Source organism: Stenella coeruleoalba (genome assembly GCF_951394435.1).
Source record: "Stenella coeruleoalba genome assembly, chromosome: 7".
NCBI lineage: Eukaryota > Metazoa > Chordata > Mammalia > Artiodactyla > Delphinidae > Stenella > Stenella coeruleoalba.
The window spans coordinates 79,730,805-79,754,996 of NC_137153.1; the positions used below are offsets into that span (position 1 = coordinate 79,730,805).

The following is a 24,192-nucleotide window of genomic DNA, read 5'->3' on the forward strand; positions in this document are numbered from 1 at the left end:
GAGGAAAAAGTGAATTTTTCTCTCTCTACTTAAACTAAAAGCCTACAAAATTCTTCCAAATTATAAGCAGTTATGAAAATAATTTCTCATGTGCTTTCTATCGTTCAGCAATGGAGAATTCGGGGTGGGGCCATTAGGGGGTCATGACTTTTTCAGGGTTCAGCAAAAACTTAGTACCGTTCCTGAAGCCAAGATGAACCAGAAATCGGCAGGGGAAAGTAGATGGCTTCAGAGCTGGTTGTACCCTGGGTGTCCAGGGTGAAGGCTAAACATGGGGTCTCTTCTTTGTGAAGTGTGGCTCATTAGGAGTTTCCCTCCTCAGGTGGAAAAAAGTAGCAGTTGGAGCTACAGAAATAGGAGTCACATGCTGTAGAACAGACACTGTAATTGAACCTACCCTTAATATCTGCTTTAAAAGTCAACAGTTGAGAGAGAAAGTGACTTATTGTCATCAGGCCAATCATAGAATACCTTCAAAACGTTTAAGTAGCACTTCATTAAATGGGGAGATATGGGACATCTGTTAACACCAACGATCCTTCCTCTTGTCTTACAGGATGTTCTCTCAGACATGTTTTGTCAAGGCAAAATAGCTCAGCTCAGTGTCAGCTGGGCCCCTGAGGAAATATACTATCTTATTCATCCCACTGAAGCAGTTACAATTATTAAAAAAAAAAAAAAAAAGAATTCCTATTTAAATGCAATAAGTAGCATCCTGATTATTACATGGACGAAAAGGGCATGGTAGATGTCAATCCAGGGGATTTTTATTCTGTGAGAGCCTAATACTTTCAAATGATCATTTAATGAATTGAAGTTTAAAAAAGCAAAAATAAAAAAAGTCTTTGAAGATTATGTATGGCCAAGTACTACTGGAGTTGATGATGTAACAGATGATTAAGTAAACAGAATAATTTTTTCTCTCTGGAGATTCAAACTGGTATAAAGCAATGGATAACAAAGGCAAAACAAAAAACAAAAGAACCAAAACAACTGAACAGGCACACCTGTTTTTCTCCATGAGGCTGAGTGAAGTGGGTAACAGCACTCTAAGCAAACTGAAAGGCTATAAGAATCTTGGAAGCACTATAATGAAGAAGAAATGTACCAGAACACTAAAAATAGATAACTGTGGTCTCAAATTTCAAAAGAAGGGGAAAGATGGATTTTGCAACATTAGAAAAGATGCATATTCCTGTTATGAACTGAATGTTTGTGCCCTCCCCTCAATTCATCAGTTGAGCCTCTCCCTGTGTGATGGTTCATCAGTTGAGCCTCTCCCTGTGTGAGGTGGGGGGCTTTGGGAAGTAATTAGGATTAGGTGAGGTGAGGAGGGTGAGGCACTCATGAGTGGAATTAGTGCCCTTATAAAAAAACCCAGAGAGCTCTCTCACTCTTTCTACTATTTGAGGATACAGTGAGAAGTTGGAAGTCTGAAACCTGGAAGAGGGCTCTAACCAGAACCCAACCATGCTGGCACCCTGATTTTGAATTTCCAACCTCCAGGACTTTGAGAAATAAATTTGTATTGTTTGTAAGCCACCCAATCAATCTATGGTAATCTGTTATAGTAGCCTGAACTAAATCACTACCAAGCTAAATCTAGCACATCTCCCTCGGAAGAGGAAGAGTAAACACCAGTAATTATTTTTATTAAAAGCCAATTATGTTGGACGAACTTGACTTTCTTTTCCATTCCTTCAATCAGGTGTCTTTATGAGGTGCCTCAACATGTGGCAAGGGTTGCTCTAAGCACTAGGGGTACAGCAGTGAACAAGACAAACCAAATGTCTGCTTTCCTGGAGGGTCCATTCTCGTGTGTGGAGACACACACGACAAAATCAATTAAACAGATAAACAGATCTTTTCAGACAGAAAAAAAGAAAAAAAAGTGGTAGGAAGAAAATGAAGCAGGGCTGTGGGATGGAGCACAGTTCTCAGCCTTGGCACTGCTGGCCCTTGGGGCTGGATAATCCTGTGTCCCGCGGGGCGCTCTTGTGATTGTTGGATGTGTAGCAGCATTTGCGACCTCTACCCATAGATGGCAGTAGCATCACCCGAGTTGTGGCAATCAAAACTGTCTCCAGGTATTGCTAGACGTCCCCTAGGTGGGAGGGGCAAACAAGAATAACTAGTTCTTGAAACTAGTTATTGAAAACTAGAATAACTTGGTGGTACAGTTATTGCTACTGTAGATGGAGCAGTTATAGGAGGTCTCTCTGGGGAACCCCAAACCATGAGAATAAGCCAGCCATGTCAGGAGAGTTCTAGACAGAGAGTTACAGCTGGCACTAAATCACTAAATTGGAAGAGTCTGGCGGGCAAGACTGAGGGCTGGTAGAGAGAGTGGTCTTAGTGATCACAGACATAAGCAGCAACTGGGGGACACAGGGCCTTAGAGACTATAGTTAAGAATAAGAATTTTATTGCAAAATAAATGAGAAGACATTGGAGGGTTTTAAAAAGATAGGTAGCAAAAGAAGGATATTCTCATCTGAAAGACTCACTCAAGCCAGTGAATGGAGAATGGACTGTAGGACCAGGTTGGCAGGATGGAGACAGGAGTCTGGTTGAAAGACCCACATGGGCTGCCCAGGGCAGGGCTGCCACATAAGGTTGGGTGGATTGTGTGTGTACTGGGTTGATGGTTTATAGATAGGAAACTGGGGCTCAGGTAAGTAGTTATACTCAGCTAGTTACATTATAATAAAGTTGAGAAGGAGGCCACCTCCAATATGGTTAGATGAAAGATCCAGGTCTGACAAACAATTCCAGTCTCCAATTTCTCTCTTGCCCTGGAATTGGAAGTTAGCAGTAGGGAAATGTATCATGGCACTCCATGAACTTGTAGTTCAGTTATGGACATGTTGGCAGAAGTAAATGGCGATTGGTGCTCAGTGGCAAAAACAGGGACCTCTGAGATAAACAGAAAGAACACGAAACATACGAACAAGAAGAAAGCCAGTATAGCAATATTAATATCAGGGAGAAAAAAGAGATGAAAGCAAAATTTAATAAAGTAGAAAACAAGCAAACAAAAACAAAAGGAAAAGATTAACGAAAGCAAATCTAGTTATTAGAAAAGACTAATAATATGAACCCATCTCTAGAAAGATTGAACAAGGAAAAAAGAGAGACGATACAAATAGATAATATTAGGAATAAAAGAATTATATAACTAACTACAGATATAGTAGAGATTGAAAACTAGTAAGAGAATATGAACAATTTTATTCCAAAACCTTTGAAAACTGATGAACAATTTTCTAGAAAAATACTAAATAGCAAAGTTGATGCAGAAAGAATTAGAAAACCTGAACAGACCAGTAATCATTAAGAAATCACATTACTAGTAAAATATCTATCCCCCAAATAAGGAATAGGCACAGACAATTCTATAAATATTACCTAATTCTCACGTATTAGAGAAACCCCTTGGCTTATACAAGTTATTCTGAAGAACAGAAGAAAAGGAAGACTCCCTAGTTTGTTTTATGGTGTCAGTAACAACTTTGATTCCTAAACCAGACAAGAGCTTGTGTGATGAAGGAAAATCATAGGCCAGTGTCAATTAGGAAAATCTAAATTATTTCCCATGGTAGAGGGAAACTAAATACTGCACTAAAGTTTCTAAAATTCACCCATCTAAATGACTTCACCATCCCCCTTTCAATTTATATTTGACTTTAAGTTACAACTTCAGTATAAATGCTGTTTAAGGTAGTCTGGGATATAAAGATGTATAAGCCTCAAGTGGCTTACATCCAGATAGGTTAAGAGAGTCTCTAGTAAATATAACATGAGGCAGAATGTGAGGACGGCCACAAAAAGGTTCAAAGTACAATGAGATTCAGGAGATGGAGGGATTCCTTCTGTTTGATAAGACTGGAGAATGTTTTAGGAAGGAAGAGACATTTGGTCTGGGTCTTAAATGAAGAGTGGAATTTCAATATGCAGGAAACAAGATGGAGGAGCAAGGAATTAAAAGAGGTGCCAAGGGCCTCCCCTGGTGGCGCAGTGGTTGAGAGTCCGCCTGCCGATGCAGGGGACACGGGTTCGTGCCCCGGTCCGGGAGGATCCTACATGCCGCGGAGCGGCTGGGCCCGTGAGCCATGGCCGCTGAGCCTGCGCGTCCGGAGCCTGTGCTCCGCAACGGGAGAGGCCACAACAGTGAGAGGCCCGTGTACCGCAAAAAAAAAAAAAAAAAAAAAAAAAAAAAAAAAAAAGGTGCCAAGATAAGAGCAAAGAGGCAAGAAAAAAAAAGTCTCTTCAGGGCAAACGTGAACATTTCTATGAAGAGGATATATGTGCTTATTTATACTTCCACTTTAAGACAAAGCTAGTAGATATATAAAAACCCACCACCACCATATGACTTAAAAATAGCTGGGAAAAAAAAAAGAGTGACAGGATCACAACACGAAATTAAGACTTAGAGTAATACAATAAAATACATATTCCAGAATTCTATACATTTGATACTAGTAAGTGATAAACTTGGCTGTGAAACATAAACTTCCAAGGAGTCAACTCAAAGGGATAAACATGATCAATTACATAAATGTTATTAAATAAAGTCACATTATTTAACTAATAGTCAAGATGGAGATTGGATTGGATTTGCTCATGAGAGCACAGATATTCTGATTAGAAAATCATGGTCTCAGAAATATCCTTGGCATAGAGATGAGTTTCACTGGGCTGACCTAACGTTTTCCATCAAGATAAGCCAATGACCTACAACAAAAACAAAACAGAATAAAGAAACTGTGTGGGATCCTCTGCAACTTGGTACAGGTACATAGTTCTCTGCTGCCTGGGCTTAATCCAGGGCACATTTTGGAACATGTGAAGGACCGTTTGCATTACATATTTTTCACTCAATCTACCATAAATTCTGATTCTCAGTTGATCAACATTTCAGATAGTTTAAGGGGATGAATTAAAAATTTTACTCCCTGGAAGTTGGACAGCGCATGTAAATCAGTGGAGTTAGAACACACCCTCACACCATGCACAAAAATAAACTCAAAATGGCTTAAGAACTTAAAAATAAGACATGACACCATAAAACTCCTAGAGGAGAACATAGCAAAACGTTCTCTGACATAAATCGTACCAGTGTTTTCTTAGGTCAGTCTCCCAAGGCAATAGAAATAAAAACAAAAATAAACAAATGGGACCTAACCAAACTTATAAGCTTTTGCACAGCAAAGGAAACCATAGACAAAATTGAAAGACAACCTACAGACTGGGAGAAAATATTTGCAAATGATATGCCTGACAAGGGCTTAACTTCCAAAATATACAAACAACTCATACAACTCAATAACAAAAAAAACAAACAACCCAATCAGAAAATGGACAGAAGGCCTAAATAGATATTTCTCCAAAGACATACAGATGGTCAACAGGCACATGAAAAGATGCTCCACATCGCTAATTATCAGAGAAATGCAAATCAAAACTACAATGAGGTACCACCTCACACCAGTCAGAACGGCCATCATTAAAAAGTCTACAAATAACAAATGCCGTAGAGGGTGTGGAGAAGAGGGAACCCTCCTACACTGTTGGTGGGAATGTAAGTTGGTGCAGCCACTGTGGAAAACAGTACAGAGGTTCCTCAGAAAACTAAAAATAGAGTTACTGTATGATCCAGCAGTACCATTCCTGAGCACGTATCTGGACAAAACTGTAATTCGAAAAGATACATGCACCCCTATGTTCATAGCAGCATTATTCACAATAGCCAAGACATGGAAACAACCTAAATGTCCATCGACAAATGAATGGATAAAGAAGATGTGGTACATATGTACAATGGAAGACTACTCAGCCATAAAAAGCAATGAAATAATGCTATTTACAGCAACATGGATGGACCTAGAGATTATCGTACTAAGTGAAATAAGTCAGAAAGAGAAAGACAAATACCATGTGATATCACTTATATGTGGAATCTAAAACATGACACAAATGAACTTATCTATGAAACAGAAATGGACTCACAGATATAGAGAACAGACTTGCGGTTGCCAAGGGGGAGAGAGGGTGTGGGAGGGATCGATTTGGCGTTTGGGATTAGCAGATACAAACTATTATATAGAGAATGAATGAACAAGGTCCTACTGTATAGCACAGGGAACTATATTCAATATCCTGTGATAAACCATAATAGAAAAGAATATTTTTTAAAAAGAGCATGTATATATATATATATATATATATATGTATAACTGAATCACTTTGCTGTTCAGCAGAAATTAACATTGTAAATCAATTATACTTCAATAAAATAAATTAAAAACAAATTTACTCCCCAGCCATTACCTAGAACCAAACTCTCTTATGTTGACAATTTTAAAAAGCCACATCCTTTAACCAACAGTTAAAATGGAGGGAAGGTGACATGCTAATTTCCTCCATTGGTATAGCTTGGATTTCTACAAAGGGTGACCCAATCCTAGATTGCGTTTTTGACAGCCTTTGTCCTAAAGGAACTCTCATATGTATCTTGAAAACAGATTGGAGATCCTCCGATGCACTGGAGGAGTACTTAACTAATCCTGTATGTTTATGTAACTCAGTCCACTTTTCAGAACCTGAGCTTCCATCACTCTCCAATTAAGCCAGCTGTGCTGCCTAACTTCTGTTGGCTTCCGCAGGTCTACTTGCCTACTTTTTCCATGTTGCTCTCCTCCCTGGGAGGCTCCCTCATCTCACCCTCTAAATTCCCCTTCATTTTAACCAATGAGGGCCCCTGGCGGGAGATCAGAGGAGGAAGGAAGGAGGTTTCCTTCCTGTGGGAAGGTCTCAGGCTGGCTATGTCCCTCAACAGTTGGTCACAGCTCCTTGTAGGATGGCCCTTTCTACCCAAAATTCTCATTCTGGGTTCTGGGAATCACCACCTCCCCTCACCCCGAGGCCTAGGAATAACAGCTGTTCTGTTACTGTTCCTGGGTTATCACACTATTCCTTGTGAGTTCCTCCCAAGTTGCCACCATCTTTGTAAACACTCCCTTTATTAAATATTTCTCCAATTACCCTTATTCGAATGTGTCAGCTCTTTCCTGCTGGGTCCCTGATACGCTAGTACATCTTGCTTTCAAAAGCCATGACTTCTTATCTTCCTCAAATGCCATCAGTTTTCATAAAGGTCTTTTTTTTCTCACATCAGTTTTGACATTTTGCTATTCCAGCTGGAGAAGTACCTTGGATTTTTCCTCAAGCTAGAAGCCAACACAGTACAAAAGGGCTCCCCTGTGGGTGTTCCTCCTACAAGACAGCTGAGTTGTACCACCGCGTCTCGGCACTCCTGGCTTTTTCTCACTATAAAATTCCTCACCGCAAACAAGCACCATATCTATAGATATGCAGAAAACTTAAATGTACATTGAGAGGCCTGATTCCCTCGCCTGCCTCTGGCCTCTAGCCACTGGAGCTGGTCCCACACATCACAGATGGAGAGCAGCTTACTGACGCAGCAGTAGCCGTCATGGACTTGCTGAGGTGGGAAATGCGTCATGGACTTGCTGAGGTGGGAAATGCGTGTTCAAGAGGGAAAAAGAATTCAGTAGGTCACATGACAGTATGAAAAGTCAGAGGTGAGTTCTGACTCAGTTATTCTCAAAATCTCTCTTTGGGAAACTTTGGCTATTAAACTTGAGGTACTTTTCCATGGGACAATGGGAGAATAGGAATAAACACATCAACCTACAGAAGTTCCAAAAAATTATCTAATTGGCAAGCACTGGGCTAGAAGAGAGAAGACTTCCGTTCAAGTCCCAACTTTACCACGATCTCATTTCTGGATGATCTTAAACAGCTCACTTATTGAGTCAGTTTGTTCACCTATGAGACTGGCATAATAAAACTTGCCATGTCTATCTCAAATGGAAATTGGATGGACCCAAGAACATAACATATTAGTCTATCTACCAGCACTTACTGGAAGCCTGCTCTGGGAAGGGCTGGCCAGAGGCGCAGAGGCGGCTGGGGTGGGAGTGGGATGGGAGTGGGGAGAGACACCAAAATAGGCTCTTTTGGAGAAAAAAAAAAAAAAAAGATTTAAGTCCTGAATTAAAGTAACAATTTAAAGGACTTTTGATGATACTTAATTATCAGCACGTAGTCACCAAATAAAATGCACCAGATGATAAAATATAATTACAAAAGTAAATGAACGCAGAGTCAGTGCCAAGTTTGGTCTTCCAGGTTTGGTTCAGGGCAAAGCCAGGAAACAGTGAATAAACAAGGGAACACTGTCGTTTACAGAGTATCGGTTTACCTTGGAGAAAGGGCAAACGTTTGGAACTGGGATAGAGCCCATTCAAACAGCAAGACCGAGAGAGGGGGGATAGTGTGTGCTCAAAGAGTGTGATTCTTCTGACAGCCCAAATATATCATTACCCGGCCTCGAGAGAAGGAGTCAAAAGATTCTCCCTTCACCCGTTTTTCATTTCCAGCATTCACATGGGTGTAAGACCCAACGTACTAACTCCTCAGCCGAAAGTCACAGACAGAAAAAGCTGATTGCAGAAGGTCTCATGAAAACACATAAAAGCATCTTCTAGTGGTGTCACTCGCAGGGAGAAAGACAAATTCTTTTCCATAGTCTTGTCAGACAGAAAAAAAAAGCCCAAAGTTACTAATTTTAAAAGAACGAAAGAATGCACAGAGATCACCGTAAGAAGCCGGTCACGGGGAATATGAAATCTATTGTGTTTCAATGTCATTTTTATTTTAGGGAGTACCAGATAACTCACCTCGCAGAAGTAGGAGACAATGGGATTGACATATACACACTACTATATATAAAATAGATAACTAATAAGGACCTACTGTATAGCACAGGGAACTCTACTCCATACCCTGTAATGGCCTATACGGGAAAAGAGTCTGAAAAAGAGTGGATATATGTATAACTGACTCACTTTGCTGTACACCTGAAACTGACACAACATTGTAAATCAACTGTACTCCAATAAAAATTTTTTAAAAAGATATAGCTCCATAAGTATAAGGATTAGGTTACTTCTAAATACTCTGTTTCAAACGTACATGTGACAAGAGCTCCCCCTCCTTTCCATCCCTCTCCCTCCTTCCTCCCCCACTGCCCTCTGCTGCATGTATCTACAAAGGTTGGACAAGTATTGTCAATTTTCTTAGTCCTCTTGGAAATTATTTACTTCCATCACCCTGTACAGCTATATCCTTGCCCCACACCTACAGAAAGCCAATATATTTGTATAGCAATGTATTTATACAATTCCGATGGTGAGTTTACAAACGTTAATGGTTCCATGCTCTCTTAGCATGTAGTTCAGGCTTCTGCATATAACCTCTGATAATGTTATGTGGCAACTTGGCTAGGCTACGATGCCCAGTTATTTGGTTAAACACCAGTCTAGATGTTGCTGTGAAAGTATTTTTTAGATGTGATTAACACCGAAATCAGAAGACTTTGAGAAAAGCAGATTACCCTCTGGAATGTGGGTGGGCCTCGTCCAATCAGTTGAAGGCCTTAAGAGCAAAGTCTGAAAGTTTCCTGAAAAGAAAGGAACTCTCCTCAAACCTGCAACACAGAGACTCTGCCTAAGTTTCCAGCCTGCTGCCCTGCAGAATTCTGACTCAAAACTGCAACAACTCTTGCCTGAGTTTCTAGCCTGCTGGCCTGTCCTACAGAATTCAGACTTGCCAGCCTCAAACTGTGTGAGCCAATTCCAATTCCTTACAGGAATTTCCCCTCCCTCCCTCCCTTTTCTCTCTCTCAGACATACATATTTCTCCTATTGGTTCTGTTTCTCTGGAGAACACTGACTAAAACACAATGACCCTTTCTTCACATGACAGTCTTGCAACCATGCCTTCCTTAAAGTAAATACATACACGGTTCTTTGTTTTAAGAAAAGTCTGTGTGCTGCAGATGACTCTGTAGATGTTCTCTGTGGCCACACAGGAAAGATCAGGCATATGCATCACTGTATGGGGTATTGGCGCGAAATCCTTAGCTGGCGGGTCTACAGCTGGAGGATGACCAAGCTGTTGGCAAAAGCCTCTGGGAAGATTGATCCTAGGGAACTAGAACACAGTGCTGAAGATCTCACGGGAGATTGTTTATCTCCCAGCACTCATAACAAGTTTTGTTAACAAGAGACAGTAGGTGAGGTACGATGAGAAAAGGTGTCTTTCTAATGCTCCCTCAGATTTTGAGAAATGGCTTAGTGCTCTCCAAAACAGTGTGGGAGCTGAGAGGAGGTGTGGCTGGCTGATGTGAGGGCAAGAAGCCATTTGTAGATGGTGTGTCATCTTGCATATACTATCAGCCTACTTTCATTTTTGAAGACCAGGTTTTAATTTTTTTTTTCAGGACAGTCTTGATTTTGGTCCTACGATGAGATTATGCATCAGAAGATGTCTCCAGGTTTTTGGCCTGGAGAATATGGCCATCTTATTATCATAATGCTTCTGTGATCGCCTTCCTGTCTCCAGGATTTTCTTTATGTTACTCTCCTCAGTTAACTTGGCTGGCCTCTCACCCCCTTTCTCCACCTTTCCAGACTATGAGCTTCCTTTAATGCCTGTCTCAAATCGCAGTTCTCAGGACCGCAGTATGACTTTTGTGGACCTTAGTCACTTTTGCCTTCACGGGCTCCTTCTCTCACTCAAAACAAAACAAAACAAAACCCTAAAAATTTGCTTCATATCTGCATTGGTAGAAAGAAATGTAATCCACACCGGAATATAATCCACATAGGAATATAATCACTTTTTCTTTTAATTTTGAAAGAAATTCAAAGCTTCTCATGGGCCTTTTAAAATATCGTGGGCCCTGGGCACTCTGCCTCCTGATGCTGCTGGATGATAAGTCATCCTCGTTCCTCCTCCATAAAAGTATCCTATACAGATGCCTCTCTCTTAACTTATTAACATAGAGAGGCTCAAATTCAAATCCCAGCTTCTTCACTTTCTAACTATAAACCAGAGCAAGTGATTCAAACTTTCTGGACATCAGTTTCCTCTCTTGTGTAATTCTTACCTCATACAGTTGCCATGGTAACGTGAGACCCTGCATATAGAATGCTTAGTACCTGGTCCAGAGCAGATGTCCATTAACTGGTAGCTATTTACATTTAACCTGACATTGGTCATCCACTATCTTGATTTAACCATCACACTATTATCTACCTTTTCACTTATGTTTAACTCCTGTATTAAACTAAACTCCTAGAGGGATGGGACTAAGTTTTAGACCAGCGGTTCTCAAACTACTGTGCATCAGAATCCCCTGGAGGAAGTGTTGAAACACAGATGGCTGGGTCCCACCCCGAGTTCTTGATTCGGGAGGTATGGGGTGGCGCAGGTAATACGCCTTTCTAGCAAGTATCCAGGTGACGATAAGGCCTGCTGGTTTTAGGGCCCCATTTAGAAAACTACTGTTTTAGATAACTCTGCACCCTCCCAAAATCTAGCACAGAGAAAAGCTTTCAAATACTTCAGAGTAAATTATTTAGGCAAAAGGTAACACAAAATCCAGCGGGAAAATCTGTCCCCTCCCCCAACTGTGAGAAGATTTCCATTACTTCAGGGGCTGGGCAGACAGAGATGAGCAAAGAAATCTCATTAAAAGAAAAGGGGCAGGCTTCCCTGGTGGTGCAGTGGTTGAGAATCTGCCTGCTGATGCAGGGGACACGGGTTCGAGCCCTGGTTTGGGAGGATCCCCTATGCCGTGGAGCAACTAGGCCCGTGAGCCACAACTACTGAGCCTGCGCTCCGCAACAAGAGAGGCTCACGCACCGTGATGAAGAGTGGCCCCCGCTTGCCACAACTAGAGAAAGCCCTCGCACAGAAACGAAGACCCAACACAGCAAAAATAAATAAATACATTACTAAACTCCTACCCCCAACGTCTTCTTTAAAAAAAAAGAAAAGAAAAGGGGCTAGTGGCACAATTGAACACTGTCATCTGTTGGGTTTCAGGGGCATGTGCAAAATGCAGACAAGAAGCCAAATAACAGCTCAGCCAACTCGAGGCTGCCTGTGTTCTGAGCTCAATCTATAACAGTGCCAGCAGGGCTGCTGGGATCCATCTGCTACTCTCTTTTTGATAACAGATCTGAGGTCCCTCTGGAAGGAAATAGCTTGACAGGAAGAAAGAAAGATTAGGCCAACTGAAAATGTCTGGATTTATGAAGCTGCACTTGAATGTGGCACAGCTTTTAACTCTTTACGGCACTTTGCTAAACGTCAATATACCCCTGCTATTCTTTCTGATTTCTCTGTCCCTTTCATGGAGACATGTGAATGCCAAAGCCCTCCTGGACACTTTCTATTTATACATAAATTAAGGTCGCAGGATTCAATAATGAAGGAAGCCTTGAGATCCTCCAGCCCAACGCACCGATTTTATGGACGAGGAAACTTAAGCCTAGGGTTAATCCTAAAATACGTAACTGGTAGTGGTAGAGCCAGGCTGGAATCCAGCTGCCTTGATTTGCAGTGGGTATGTAGTGTGTATAGTCCTTTATGCTCCTAAAATGAGTAGGAAAATGATATCCTAAATGTCCATCAACAGACGAATGGATAAAGAAGATGTGGTACATATAAACGATGGAATATTACTCAGCCATTAAAAAGAATGAAACAATACCGTTTGCAGCAACATGAACGGAATTAGGGATTACCATACTAAGTGAGGTAAGTCAGAGAGACAAATATCATATGATATTACTTGTATGTGAAATCTAAAAAAAATGATACAAATGAACTTATTTACAAAACAGAAACAGACTCACAGACTTCAAAAACAAACTTACAGTTACCAAAGGGGAAATGTCGAGGCGGGGAGGGGATAAATTAGGAGTTTTGGATTAACACATGCACACTACTATATATGAGATAGATAATCAACAAGGTCCTACTGTATAGCACAGGGAACTCTACTCAGTATTCTGTAATTACCAATATGGGGAAAGAATCTGAAAAAGAATGGATATATGAATAAATGAATCACTTTGCTGTACACCTGAAACTAACACAACATTGTAAATCAACTATACTCCAGGATAAAATAAAAATTAAATTTAAAAAAAGAGTAGGAGGGCTTCCCTGGTGGCGCAGTGGTTGAGAGTCCGCCTGCCGATGCAGGGGACATAGGTTCGTGCCCCGGTCCGGGAAGATCCCACATGCCGCGGAGCGGCTGTGCCCGTGAGCCACGGCCGCTGAGCCTGCGCGTCTGGAGCCTGTGCTCTGCAACGGGAGAGGCCACAACAGTGAGAGGCCCGCGTAACGCAAAAAAAAAAAAAAACCACCAAAAACAACAACAACAACAAAAAAAAACGGAAAAAAAAGAGTAGGAAAAAGATATCTTTCCTCCACTATATTTTTTTTTTTTGCGGTACACAGGCCTCTCACTGTTGTGGCCTCTCCCGTTACGGAGCACGGGCTGCGGACGTGCAGGCTCAGTGGCCATGGCTCACGGGCCCAGCCGCTCCACGGCATGTGGGATCCTCCTGGACCGGGGCACGAACCCGCGTCCCCTGCATCGGCAGGCGGACTCTCAACCACTGCGCCACCAGGGAAGCCCCTCCACTACATTTTAAGGAGGAAACATGATTTTCTCCTTTACTTAGGTTACTTTTCACAACATGCCCTTTTGTCCCTGGAAGCAGAAGGGCTTTATCAGAGCAACCGAAGAGAAATGAACCACCATAAACAGTTTTAGCAGGACCTGGAAACTTGAGGGCAGAGACAATGTCCATCGGTTACCCAGAAACTTGGCCAGAGCAGATTCTCAAAAACCGAATGGTGAACGAACGAATGAATGAATTTCTGGTTTGACGGTTATTTGCCAATTTTTCAGTCAATTAAGGAATGAATGTTTCACATTAAGGTTTAAGCCTGCTGTGGATTCTCCTCGTTCTTTATTAGTAAGTTAGATGCTTACATGAAACCACAATCACCTTTTCCGTACGATAGGCAGTGTGTCTGCTGGAAAAGTACAGGCTTTGGAGGTGGAAACTTTTGAATCCCAGAGTGTTCACTCTGTTTACTTAATTCTAGGCAAGTTACAGAAACTTTCTGAGCCTCAACTCCCCTCCCCCAACCAGTATGTGTAAAATAAAGATAATACTACTACTTGAGGGTTTTTGTAAAGATTAAATAAGATAATGTGTGCAGACTGCCTTGCACTATGAGTAAATGTGTGTGTCCTCTCCCCTCCAGCACCAACTGCCTATTTAAGGGTAATATAGGTATGGAGTAGGTGAAGTAAGTGTAAGTATCAGGAGAGTAAGTATAAGACTTTGGATGGAAACTGAAGGGACTTTTTTGGCTGAAAAGGTACGCAAATCATCATCATCATCATCATTATGGTTACCCAGCAGCTGCTTTTAGGGATGATGTGCTTTGAAATAAATATAAGCAAAGCTCCTATCATCTAGGTATTCTTCACATTCCATAGTCCCTCACCATTTCCCCAGTTTCCAATAAAACAGTTTTCAGGAAAAAAAATAAACTGAGCTTTTTGCTTACCCTTTTGTTCTTGGTTTCCTTGTTCTGGGCTCAAGAAACTCTGTCTCCTCCTCCATTTCCGTGTCAGGGATTATGTTCTTCTGAGAAGACTGGGGGGAAAGCATTTCCCATTCACTGTCATGGGTGACAGCCTGCAACGTAACTGTATCGGGGCCAGTCCTGCCTTGGCTCATGCTTTTCCAGGATTGGCTGTCCGGGCCAGAGGCTTCCTCTAGTGCTGAAGATTCTAGAGGCTTCATCTCTCCCAGGATCTGCATTTGGGGGCCCTTACCCAAGCTGTGATCAGAGGCTGGCTCCACAGCCTTGCCAGACCATCCAGGCCCTGAGTCCCTAGTCTCCGATGATGCATCACCAACCTCACTACAGCCCAAGACCATCCAACTCTGGTCTTGCCTAGGGCTTTCAAAAGATGATCTCTTACCATCTTTGGAAGACATTCTCTCTGCAGAGAGATGAATGCTTTCATTTAAGGAAGCAGGGTGATGTGTGTCTGGGAAGCATGCTAACTGAGTTCCTGGCAGCCCCGTTTCTTCGGAATCTATGCGAAACTCTTCTAATTCCGACGTGATTTCTCTGGCCTCACAGGCCTCTGGCTCTGGGGGTGAATTTTCTTCGTGCTTTACAAGTATGTAATCCATGTGCAGTGCATGATGATCTTCATTCTTCTCAGGGTACCTTTCTCCCCCGTATTCTGATTTTATGTGCTCAGGCTCTTTGGTAGGAATTATGTTTTCTTCTTCCAACTCTAATATCCCCTTGCTGGTACCTAGAAGTGGAAGATGAAGGTGAGAAGGAGAGAACAAGGCTTAATTAACCCACCGCGTGACTTGTGATCTTTGCAAATGATCTATCTAAAGAGAGAGAGTTCAAAAAACATTTTTATTTTGTAGAGCTGTTTAATTTTCTCAGACCCTCTCAAGGATACTTATTAGACAAGCGGTAGAAATGACTGCGGTAAGGCAGAACTTGGTTAAGCATGCACTGCAAATGTAGTTAGTTCCTCTATAGCCACATTGGCAGGGAGAATGTGTTTTACAAATGCATCGATTGAAGGAAAGCAGCAGTTTCTTGAGGGTGGAGGAATGAAAGGTTTCTTACCATTTGGTGGTCCTATGTCTCCACCTGCTGGTGAATCTGAATGATCTGTTTCTACTTCCCAGTCAACGTTTGATGGAGACAACTCAATGTTGGCGTCGACTCCGACAGGCAAAGAAATGGACTCAGGGTCTTCATGAACATGCAGCACAGCCAGCTGGCATTCAGGCTGTCTGTTTGTGGCCTCAGCGTGGTTTTCCTTGTTTCTTTCAGCAGGAAGGGAAGAAAGCAATATCTCCGTGGCTTCGCTCCCCAGAGGCTCATTCTCTGGAGTTCCAGCTTCCTCTGTGGTTTCGACACCGGGAGTAGGTTCCGTGAGATAGGACAAATCAAATGGAGGTGTGTAAGGTGCCAGCTCTTGCTTCAGGGCATCTTCCAAGGGAGGGTCACCGCCATAGACAAAGTGTTCAGGCTCTTTCATTAAATCTTCATCAATATTTTGGCCCATGACTTCATACTCAGAATCACCCCACGAGGCTTCAGAGGAACAGATATCTTGCTTCCCTGCCTCCCCATCAAATGGCATTTCAGGATTTCCTTCTGATAATGTCAGTTTACTCATGTCATCTGTTGTTCCCGTGGATGTGTTGAGACCTGAGATATCGCTGAAACTGTGGTCAAAGGCATCCAGACAAGTGTCTGAGGCTAGCAAAGTATCAGGAACTGTGGCAGGATTCTCAGTAGCAAAAGCTTGCTCACGGTCCGACGGGCGCCCTGCATCGGTCTGATTCTCAGGAGAAAAGTCTTCTGATACCCAAGAGCTGTTGCTATCCACAGTTGGCTCTGGGTGAGTTACACAAGTATCAGTTCCCACGTTTTCAAGCACTGGGATTGTTCTGTCAGTGGGTTCCAAAATTGGTGCTCTATCTGGGTTGGCTCCCTTTTCTGACGCTTTCAAACCTGTAATGTTCTCACATTTGTTTATTTCGGAAGGTTCAGGAGAACCTTTGTGAGAGGCAGGTTGAGATGAGTCATTTGTGTTTGCCTGCTCGCTGATTCGAGGCAGCGGAATTGCGTTTTCAGAAGATAGTTCCGAAGTATATGGGACAAATTCCCGCGCCGGCTCCTGACTGGGTTCTTCATCTATCTCTGGCTCGGTGGGATAGAACTCACTGGATTCCCCTTCAGGCCCCATCCCAGCACTAACGTGCTGCTTCGTCTCTGGCTTTGCTTCATAATCGTGACATACATCAGGGCTGTTGGAAGCCTGGGAATTGCTGTCGTGGTCGCAGTGAGTCAGTATATCAGGATTCTCACCATCTGTCTTCACACCGAAGGGTTGTCTCACACCCATCCACAAGTCGGGCGAAGCTGAGGCCAGTTGCCCACCCTCTTGGAAGTTGCCGTGTAAAATATCTGGTACAAATGCACCTTGGGGGCCCTCACTAGGGGTAGAGTCGTCCCGTTCAGAGCCTGACTTCTTTATCAACTGGGTGGAAGAACTGACAGCAGGGAAATCTTCAGGTGCAAGGCTTGAATCTGCCATTTCACCGGGTCGTGATTTTTCTTCTCCCCACCAATCTGTTTCTTGACACTCAGGAGTTGATACGTTAGACATAATGCATCCATCTTCATCTGTGTGAGTAAACGTTGGGTCTGGCTGGTTGCAGACAGACAGCACTGTATTCTGACACTGCTCTTGGGTAGGTATTTCAGAGGTGAGTTTGTCACTGGCAGAAGACGTGGTCTGTTCTCTGGAATCCTTGTCTTTCATTTGGTCCGGTGTTACGAGCTGGCTAAGCTGACCAGCTTCTGGCTCTGGTTGCCTTGGTTGAATGTTCCAAAGTGGCTCGTGGGCATTCTCGCCATTATTATCCAGAAAGTGTGACTCGTGTTTATCACCGAAAGGATCGGTACCGTGCGTTTCCAGGGATTCAGTATCACCCTGAATGGGTACTCCCCAGGGATCCACGTTTTGGCGTGGTGAGGAGTTCACCTCTAGCACAGCACTTGAGTTAGATAATTCCCCTTCAAATGCCCTCTCCGTTGGTTGCCCTTCCTGTAGGGAGGCGTTCCACCACTCCGTGCTCTCCGTGGAGAAGCCAGCCATTTCCAAATCAGAATAATTTTCGTTCTTTAGTTCAGCTTTGGGAGGTATTTGCCATATGGCATCTCCCGTCCTCCCCGTTTCTGGAGAAGACCTCGTCTCCTTCTCCACTGCTGTAACCTGTATTTCAGTCTCCTTTAGTGGCAAGAAATTCCCATGATCAGGGCTGCTTTGTTGATTGTCAAAGAATGGGTTTGACTTATTCTCATTCTCTGCTGGTTCTGGACTGCCTGTATAGGCAGAACATTCCTCAGACTTGGGATCAGCTGTGGCCAAGGACTTATTAGATTCATTCAATGAATCCCAAGCTCTGAGTTCACTCTGAGCAACCTGGCAAGTGGCTGAATGGATCTCTTTCTCCACTGACTCTTCGTCGCCTACACTATCATCATCAGAACCTGAGCTTGTTGAAATGGACTTGGCGTCCTCTTGCTGCACAGTTTCAGGAATATCACATTCACTTTTTTCCTGATGGCTAACCACTAGATTTCTTTCCTGATATACATCTAAATATTCAGAATATTTGCCTGTCTCAGGGCTAGACAAAGAGGAAAAGGAATCACCATCTATTGAGTCATTCCAAATCTCTAAATATTTAGGAACATTGTGATCTAAGCTCTTTTCAAACTTGTCCATTCTGTTTTTCTCCAAACCCTTCATTTCGGTATTTACTTCTACTTGACCATCAGTAGTAATTAGTTCAGATTCTTGGTCATTCTGTGTATTCCAATCATCTTGGTTTTCCTTCTGATGCCCAGTATCGGGTCCTTGGTCCCAGGAAGGCAATGCAGTCGAAGAGTCATTTAGGTCAGGACTGGATGCACTTGAACGTGCATACTCACTAGAAATACTGTCTCTGTCATCATTTCCTGATAAATTGGCTCCTGGAGGGCTGTTTTCAGTATTCTTAACTTCGAGATTCTTAGTTATCTCAGAACTTGTGCAGTTGACCTGCACATCACTGTCTTTAGGGCCATCCCAAAGGTCAAGTCCTTGGGGACATCCATAAGGTAGGTCTTGGTTCATTCTCTCTGGCTCTAGAATGTTACGTTCTTCAGCTTCCTCCACATCCATTTCAGGTAGAGATACACTTATTGTGGAATTCAGCCCACCTGAAATTTCAGTAGTTTCACCTGGATTTCTGTGACTCGTGAGGTGCTCTTCACAGGTCTCTTTTGCCTGCAGGTGATCTGTGGACACCTCTGTTTGCACATCACAGGGGTCTGGAGTGTAAGACCCCTTCTCATGCTCTAATACCTCCTGGGGTTCCTCCGTTTGAGGAATGGAAGTGACTGAAAGAGAGCTGATTTTGCCTGATTCATTGGAGATTTCTGGAGGATCAGATGCAGCTGGGGAAGGGCATTCCTGGCCACCTTGCCCTTTTCCAGGAGCCCCCGAGCTTCCATCCATCAGCTCCTCCTTACTGGGGCACTCCCTACCAGCGGCTCCATGGGATTCCATCTCACTTTCCTTTTGTCCATAACTGGGACCCCTCCAGGGATCTGAGCATGCAAAATGCCCTGAATTCTCAAGTCTGGTCACCAGATATGCCATATCACTTGGTGGGGTTCTCCTGCCTGTGTCCTGCTTCTCAGGACCAAGTGTTTCTGACTCACTGGCTCCAGAGGCTTCCAGCATGTCTGGGATGTGACTGTCCTGAATTTTTTCTAATGAGCTGGACGTTTCAGGAGGTGATTTGCTTTGTTCTGGATCTGTAACGTACGATGGGCCGGGTAACATTAATGATGACATGGCGTTATCTCTCATGACGGAATCCCAAATACTATTCGCGATCAGCTGCCCGCTTTTTTCGTTCAGCATGTGATATTCGTCGGGAGCAGTGTTCAAGCTGTGCTCAGAAGAGGCAGGGAGTTCCCAATCTACCTGATTTGCTTCCTGAAACTCCACACTCCAAGGTTCTACCTGTCTCACTGAAAATCGGGTTTCGGGTTCGGAACCTTCAGCCATGTACCCCTGTGCCTGACCTTCACCGGTGATGGCCACAGCTGCACTGCAGTCATCCCAGTCCAAGTCGTTGTCCATATCCGAGATGGTCGCAGTAGACTGAGTGTCCTCCAGAATCACTCTGTTCCACAAGTCGAGATTGTCGGGGGCCGCCTGGCAGGAGTTGGCGCCGCTGTGCAGAAGTGTGAGCTGCCGGTTTGTTTCATTGTACAGCTGCATCATGCTGGGGTCGTCGTAGCTGGACTGGCTGCTTTCCCCAATGTCATCCTCCACGGAGGTGTTCTGATCATCGGTGGGCTCTGCTTTGAGTAAATCTTTATCTGGGCTGTGAGGGGCATTTATTTCAGAGCTACCATCTGCGTGAGGTGAAGCCCACATTTTCAGGTTCCCAGGACCTGAACTAATTCTATTTCTAGGCGGCTGCTCTGGGGACTGAGGAGGCATGTCAGCATCCCCTGAGGTACAGTTAGCATCTTGTGACTCGAAACCTGCCTCTTTAGCAAATGGCTTGTCTCTGGTCTCTTTTTCGTCTCCAGCAAATGTTGGGGAAGTACAAGAGTCAGAGGTGGAGTAGTTGGTATCTAAGGGGGATGGCACTGAATCTTCCCCTACGTTGGATGCACTGTAATCGGAACATTTATAGGATAAGAAGGAATCTTCCCAAGGTGCTAGGACCTCTGACCCTCCTTTCTTGTTACCCTCCTCAAAAAGGTTCCAGGAATCTACATTTTCGTACACCTTCCCCCTAAGTTTTGCATCCACGAAACCATTCTGATCATCCTTCACTGGCTTAGAACTATTCCATGCGTGCTCCAGATCAGATCTGGGATTTCCAGATACAAGAACATCATCCCCGGAGTCATGGTTCTTCTTGCCCCAGATCTCTGGAACTGCTTCACTATTTGCATCACTGGGTGAACTGTCTATGAGGTCTTCTGAAGGGAAAGAAAACCCGCTTTTTGCCATGGCCCACTCGTTTGGGTCCCTCACAGAAGGTGTCTCACCACTCATCGGGTGCAGATTCCAGCTATTTTTCAAAGCTTCGGCGTCGTCTTCTTTAGCAAATGCTCTCCAGGCTGGGAATGGCGCTGCAGCAGCTGGTTCCCCGTCATCCGTGGGATTTCCCCATGGCTCAGGCATGGCTGTGGGTGAGCGATCAGAACGCCACAAAGCAGCAAAGTCTTCTATCAGGTGGTTTGTTCCCTGAGGAAAAGCATTCGGCAAATGCAAGTTTTCAGGGGACATATCCTGAAACTGCAAGTTTTTCTCATTTTGGTCTTGAATATTATTGCTGCCCAGCCCAGGCTGACCAAATTCTGACTCCCAGGGACTTGACTTTGGGAAATCAAGAGTCTTGGATTGAAATATAGAATCTGAGGCTCTCCTATCAACTGGGCTGGGCTTATGATCTTTCCATGACTCGGGGCTCTGGAAGACAGATTCCTGTTCACTGGAACTCCATGCATCTGCAGTGTTTCTAGACTCAATCTCCAAACCACCCCACCAGCTGCTGCACCGTGCCTGGGTTGGAGGTGGCCCAGTGTGACCCGTGTTGACTGTTTTGGGGGTCATATCTTCTGAAGAGAGTAGAGCTGGTTCTTCAGTGGATGGTGAGCTCTCCACAAAGCTATTCATAGGTGTTGGTGGGACCCTCCTTCCAACATTTTTCAGACTTTCTGGTGAAGGAGATTCATCTTCCACAAACCCTGTCAGGCTCAAATTTCTTTCAGAATTATCACAGGGACTTTCTTGTCTCTGGACAAACTCCTCATCAAATTCCACAAGGCTATCTTTGCCAGTCCCTGACAAAAGAGAACTGGATGAATAATTCGACACGTCCATCCCTATCTCATCAAGCCTTTTAGGCCCCGTGGCGAGCTGTCCTTCTGATGAATCGCTGTTGGGGAAGAAGTCATCTGTTGGGGAGTAGTCTGCAGAATGGGAAGATGGTTGGGACTGCCCAGAAACCATGGGTGCTGGGTCAAAGTTGAAAAGGTCAAAGGATTCACTGTGTTCTCCAGATGGGGCGTGCTCCTCCGCTACTGCCCCTTCAGGGATGGGACTGTAGGAGTCAAATCCTGGGAGGAGGCTGTGGTGAGGCCCAGCACCTTCTCCCACTGGACTGTCATCACTGAGGAAAACTGAGCTCTCCTTGGACGAGCGGCTGCTCCTAATGGTGGCCAACCCGCTATCCGGGCTAACGAGGTCCACGTTGACATCCACCTGGGCCTGGTTAGAATCGCTGAGATCGGGAGGGTTTTCCATGAAATTCACGGAGCTGGGCTGTGGCTCTATGTCAGAACCATACAACTCCATAATCCCGGAAGACCCCTGGGAGAGCGGGGCGCTGCCTGCCACTGCTTCTGTGGAGGATGTCCGGCTGTTAGAGGCCATCTCTGGACACCTCCTATTGATGACTTCCTTGACCAGGAGAACCACGTGATCACAAGTCACTGAAGGGTTCTCTTGCTGATACACCAGAATCTCGTCGCAGCCACATTCAAAGGGCTCCAGCTCCAGGCGAGGGTTCTGGCACTCCTCCAATTCACAGCAAATCTGTCGGGGAGGCACAGGGATTTGTGTGAGCACTCAGGCTCTCTTAGCTCTTTGCAATTTGTCTTTCTTAATTTTTTGTAATGTAAAATTAATCTGTGTTCATCTGTCTAGAAAGAAGACAGAGAACTGAGAATTGTATAACATAAAATATGGAAAGTCCCACTTAACATACCACCAATGCTTTCTTTAATCCTACCAAATTGGCTTTTTGTTGAACCCAAAATCATATAAAACCTTTCCTCAGTGTAACTTAATACCATCTTCCAACAGGAGTAAAATTCAGCTTTGCAAAAGCGAGAGATAATGCTGGTTGCTGACAAAACTAGGGGAAAAGTATTGGAATAAGGGAAAATGGGGCAGAAGGAAGGCTCTTGTTGGTAGCAGGCAGCCAGGACCTGCTTTAACCTCTGAAAGCCTCAGAAGGCAAAGGAGAACGTAGGAAAGAGAAAGCAGCTACCAGGGGCAGCTTACTCAACGGCACTCAGGCCCCAACTGTCTCTTCCTGCCCCAGGAAGCATCTATACGGGGCCCAGGACAGACAAAGCTGCCTTGGAAGGCAGGGAGATGTGTGATGGTCAATGTGAGGCCAAAACTGGGCTGTAGCTCTAGGATTGTTTTAGGAAATGTTGAAGGTATTTTGCACACTGGGCGTTTGAAATGGCCCCATAGGATTAGTGGAGGTAATAATAACAACAACAACAACAATAATAGTAACAACTACAGAGCTCACATAGATAGTAATAATAATAATTAACATTTATTGAATGCTTTCATATGCCAGGCACCGTTCTAAGGGTTTTATGTGCATTATCTCCTTTAACCCTCACAATAATTCTACAAGGTAGGAATTTTTTTTTTTTTTTTTTTGCTGTACGCGGGCCTCTCACTGTTGTGGCCTCTCCCGTTGCGGAGCACAGGCTCCGGATGCGCAGGCTCAGCGGCCATGGCTCACGGCCCCAGCCGCTCCGCGGCATGTGGGATCCTCCCGGACCGGGTCACGAACCCGTGTCCCCTGCATCGGCCGGCGGACTCTCAACCACTGCGCCACCAGGGAAGCCCTACAAGGTAGGAACTTTTTATCCCCATTTTTCCAGTGAGGAAATAGACAGGAAGCTTAAATAACTTGACCAACAACACACAGCTAACAAGTGATGGAGCCACATTTTGAACTCAGGCAGTCCAGCTGCAAAGGCTGACCCTTAACCAACTGGGACCACATGGCCAAAGAAGGATTCCTCTAGAGCAGTCTTGACTTTGTGTTGCTCAAGATTTCAAGATGTCTCTTGGGCAAATGGGTGGGGAGGGTTGGGGTGGGGGCCGAGGAGAGACAGGGTGGAGTCAACTCAAGGGCTTCTAACCTCTTCATCCACTCTTCTACTTCTGTCTGTTTTAGATTAACCAATTTCTAGATTGATTTGCTACAAAAAGTGATTTGAAAACCACTGTATTGGAGGCTTAGGAGGCCTAAGTCCTGTCCCTAGGAAACCAGTGACCAAAGATAAAATTCAGCTTTGAAACTCAGTGCAGAGCAAAGCACTAAAAAAGCCACAGGCTGGTGATGCAATTCACAGATGTATGTGGGTCAGAAGGGTACCAAAAGCATCTGCAGCAGGAGATGGGGGCTCATTCATATCTGGACTTGAGGGGGCACAGAGAGGCTGGAGAGTGACTTCAGCCATATATCAAGAAATGGATCTCTTGGGGGACAGAAAGTGAGGATGTCAAAGAAGGGAGTTGAGACTTCACCTCTAGCCACCTGTGGGTAGACCAGTTGTCTAATCCATTAGTGAGGAAAGATAAGTGATGAAATCGTTCTATGTCCATGTCATCCATATTCTAATGAATTACATATGTTCTCATATTAGTTATTAAATGTACCTGCTTTGGCATACCCACTGCCCTATTTTCATTAATTTTGTCTATTTCTTTTTTTTTTTTTTTTTTTTTTTGCGGTACGCGGGCCTCTCACTGTTGTGGCCTCTCCCATTGCGGAG

The 24,192-nt window shown here is 44.0% G+C and overlaps 1 protein-coding gene across 5 annotated transcripts in view; it reads right to left on the reverse strand.

Annotated features, from left to right (window-relative positions):
• The window catches only part of PRUNE2 (prune homolog 2 with BCH domain), a 377,855-nt gene that overhangs the window by 74,381 nt on the left and 279,282 nt on the right, over positions 1 to 24,192 (reverse strand). For all 5 annotated transcript variants that reach the window (XM_079925976.1, XM_079925978.1, XM_079925977.1 and 2 more), the window contains 2 exons: positions 15,634 to 22,198; positions 14,536 to 15,301 (listed from right to left, as the gene is read on the reverse strand). In XM_079925976.1, the coding sequence (XP_079782102.1) occupies positions 14,536 to 15,301; positions 15,634 to 22,198 (7,331 nt within the window). The remainder of the gene's footprint in view (positions 1 to 14,535; positions 15,302 to 15,633; positions 22,199 to 24,192) is intronic.